A 3,544-nucleotide genomic window follows, 5' to 3' on the forward strand; every position below is an offset into this window, starting at 1 on the left:
CCCCATCCGCACCGTCTCGTGCCCTCGCCGTGCTCTCGCCGCCCCGCTGTTCATTCATTCATTCCTCCGCTCCGTTCATTCATGCCTCCGCTCTGCGTAGCCATCCGGGGATGGCTGTCTGTCTTGCAGGCAGATCTGTCCGTTGGTCTGCTTGCATTTTCTTCCCCATCCCTCCTACCATCCCGTTTGCGTGCTGGTATTTCCATGGGGAGCCTCTGAGCTCTGCCCACCGTGTACCGTGTGATGAGTTTTACTCGGGGCTCAGCCCAAGGGCAGTGCGTTATGAAGCGGCTCTTGTCGAGCCTCCCGCCCAGGGCTGCGAGGGGACAGAGGTGTTATTTCACCAAACAAACTCCCCGTGAACGATGTGCATTAGCAATGAGGGGTCGCAGCCAGGAAAATATTACCTTTCCCTTTGAGTGCTGACTGCGGAGGAAATTCTCACATTTACAGCTCCAGCGAGTCCGGCGCTCATGGAAAGAGGGGGTGGCTTTGATTTCTCTCCTCTTGTCGGTTTGATAACTTTGCAGCCCCCCCACGGAGCATTGAGTCCCCCTGGGAACCGGCCACCGGTGGAGGCTACGCAGGCTTGCAGCTCCCTCCTTGGGAGCCTGTTTTAATTTGATTTTCCCGGAGGCCTGGCATGCGGCGGTGCGTGTGTGCGTGCTGCCCCGTGTGTGTCTGTGTGTAGGTTAATAAAAAATAAACAAACAGCACTTTTTCCTCCAGTGCACTCTGGGAGGGATGCGGCGGGGATGCCGAATGAAAGCGTGTGCTGTGGGCTGCGCCGGGGAGGGCTGGAGGGACATTCCTGGCATTGCTGAGCTCTTCGCGCGACGCGCGGGCCCTGGCCCAAATCGGCGTAAGGAGCCGTTAGCATCGGGGGCCTGGGGAGGCCCGCTCCCGCGCAGTGTTTACTCGCAGAGCTTAAATTAATACTGTCTGCTGACATCAGGCTTTTTTTTTTTCCACGGTTTCCCAAGGAAAAGAGCCGTGTGCGATCGCAGCCTCTGCGTACCTGTGTGCCTCTCTTCCCTGCTTGAACCCCTGTCTAAGTTCAGCCAGATTGCACAGAGGTCCTAAATGCCTCAAAATAATTATTTCACTTAACTTTTCACATATATTAAAAAAGAGTGGTTGATCGGTGGGTGAAGCTGCCAACGCTTCCCGTTGAGAGAAAAGCTTGCGTGTGTCTGCGTGCGTGCACAACCGTAATGTTAGACACTAGAGAATCCTCATGGGAGGGATATTTTAATAGCATCCAAACCAGGGGATGAATGGAACTGAGAGCCGTGAGACACGGAGCTGCAGGAAAGCCGGCCCCATCCGTCCTGCCGTGTGTGGGGTGAAGCGTTTCCTCCCGTCTCTGGGTTGCACCATGTTATGGCCCATCACTTGTGATGGTTGTGGTGGGGATCAGCCTGCAGAGGATCTGTCAGCTGATATGTCTCCATCGACCCTTTTTGGCAGCTATTTTAGGAATCGGTGATTCTGGATGTTGAATTCTGGATGATGATGAGTCTTCTGCTCAGCACAGGAGACCTTGTGATGTCCATTTATGTGGGCAGAAGCTGGTTACTAGAGAAGGCAAAGAGTAGGGTGTTGGGGCTGTGTAGAAATCTCTGCTCGCTCTCTTTTGTAGGTTTTCTCCAAAATCTTCAGTCACGAGGCATTGGAGAGCTATCTCCCCAAGATCCAGCTGGTGATCAAAGACACTCTTCGGGCCTGGAGCAGCAACCCTGAGTCCATCAACGTCTACCACGAGACCCAGAAGCTCACCTTCCGTATGGCCATCCGTGTCCTGCTGGGCTTCCGCATCCCCGATGAGGAACTCAGCCGCCTCTTTGAGGTCTACCAGCAGTTTGTGGAGAACGTCTTCTCCTTGCCCATGGATCTGCCCTTCAGCGGCTACAGGAGGGTAAGAGATTTGGGCTGATTCTTCTACCAGCTGGTAACACCAGTCTGGAATTAATGGTGCGGTCGCTAATCCCCACCTCTACAGGCTGTCGGTGGGATGTCTTCTCACGCTCTGAGACCTCTAGAATCGAGTCCATTTTGGGCTACAAAGTCCTGTTTTGGTGGAGTGGAGAGGAAGAGTCATTCATAGTTTTTTTTGAGTGCTAGGGACTCAGCAGTTCAATGCAAGGGAGAATACAGTCAGGACTTGCCCAGATTTAGTGTGTAATTTTTCCTCGCTTGTAACTGGCAGTTTTGCTGTATTTTTTTGTTTGTGGGACACTTCTCCTGTTAATTCCCTCCTGTCCCCAGGGTGAAACAGGTCAGTAGACCTTCTAATTCCAAGAACTATTCTAGTTTTTTGATGAATGATGCAAAACGAAAATAGAGCAAAAAACATTGACCAAAAAAGTGGGGTTTTAAAATTTATTCTCGCGATTATCACCGCAAATTTTGTTGTTGTTGTTTGACCACGTGAATGAGCACAACCATTTGCAGCCCCGAAGCATTTGCAGCAGCAGGTTAGCCCCGTGCAGCTGCACTCGGATAGGAATTGCTTTACTGAGACCAGGTGGTAAAATTGCTCGGGAAGCCCATTACGCTCCCGGGAAGAGGATCCTTTCGGATGAATTGACTTTCCTTTGAGAGGCGATTTTCCCAGGGACTGCCATACAACCCAGGGTGAGCCGGAGCCCTGTGAACTGGTGCGGTACTGGGGCTCCCACACCAGACCTATCATTTGCACATAGGTGCTGATTACTCTTGCCTGTAATCTTGCCCACTCGGGGTTTGCTCCTCCTGCCCAGCATCTTTATACTTCTCTTTGAGCATCTGCAATTGCAGTTGTATTACTTAGACGTGTTGTCCTGGGCACGTCTCCAGCTCCTGGGGATGCTGGGCTGGGGATGGTGGTGCCGGCATTGTGTCCTGCGTGATCTGATGGCTTCCTGGTCTGCAGGGCATCCGAGCACGCGAGACGCTGCAGAAGGGGCTGGAGAAAGCCATCCAGGAGAAACTGCAGAACACGCAGGGTAAGGACTACGCCGATGCGCTGGACATCCTGATAGAGAGCGGCAAGGAGCACGGCAAGGAGCTAACCATGCAGGAGCTGAAGGTAAAGACCTTTCCCATGGCTGTCTTGTCCTTGCTGTGCTCAGGGCAGGGGCTCCCCGAAGAGCAAAGCATGAGCTGCTGGAAGGAGGCTTTTTTGGGGCAGACCTGAGATGATCAGTGGGAGCTGGGGGGCCACAGTGTGTTGTTGGAGCTGCAGGTGAATCCTGGACTGGTGGATTATGGTGCCAACAAGCCAGTTGCTTTCGTACGGCCATATTTATTTGCAGATCACGCTCAGACCTTTCTAAAAAGCATTTCCAGGAAATACCAAAAGATGATACAAGTTTGCTGAAGCTTTCAGCCCTGACGAGCTTCATCCCTTGACCCATCCAGTTTTATGGTGCCTCCTTTGCAGGGCGTATGAGCTCTCGGCAGGTTGTTATATGCAGCAGGGTCATGGCATAACTTGTCCTTCATGTGCTATCAAGAGCTGTCCCCAGGGTTATTTCTCCTGCCTGTCTGGTCCTCAGCATCC

The 3,544-nt window shown here is 52.6% G+C and overlaps 1 protein-coding gene across 1 annotated transcript in view; it reads left to right on the top strand.

Moving 5' to 3' along the window:
- Nucleotides 1-1,642: 1,642 nt before the first annotated feature.
- Nucleotides 1,643-3,544, top strand: part of LOC104627970 (cytochrome P450 26B1-like) — a gene marked incomplete at both ends in the record, with an annotated part of 2,493 nt that continues 591 nt past the window's right edge. The window contains 2 exons of the mRNA XM_010296393.1: nt 1,643-1,918; nt 2,915-3,070. Coding sequence (XP_010294695.1) covers nt 1,643-1,918; nt 2,915-3,070 — 432 coding nt within the window. The remainder of the gene's footprint in view (nt 1,919-2,914; nt 3,071-3,544) is intronic.

This window comes from Phaethon lepturus, unplaced genomic scaffold, assembly GCF_000687285.1.
Source record: "Phaethon lepturus isolate BGI_N335 unplaced genomic scaffold, ASM68728v1 scaffold26901, whole genome shotgun sequence".
Taxonomy (NCBI): domain Eukaryota; kingdom Metazoa; phylum Chordata; class Aves; order Phaethontiformes; family Phaethontidae; genus Phaethon; species Phaethon lepturus.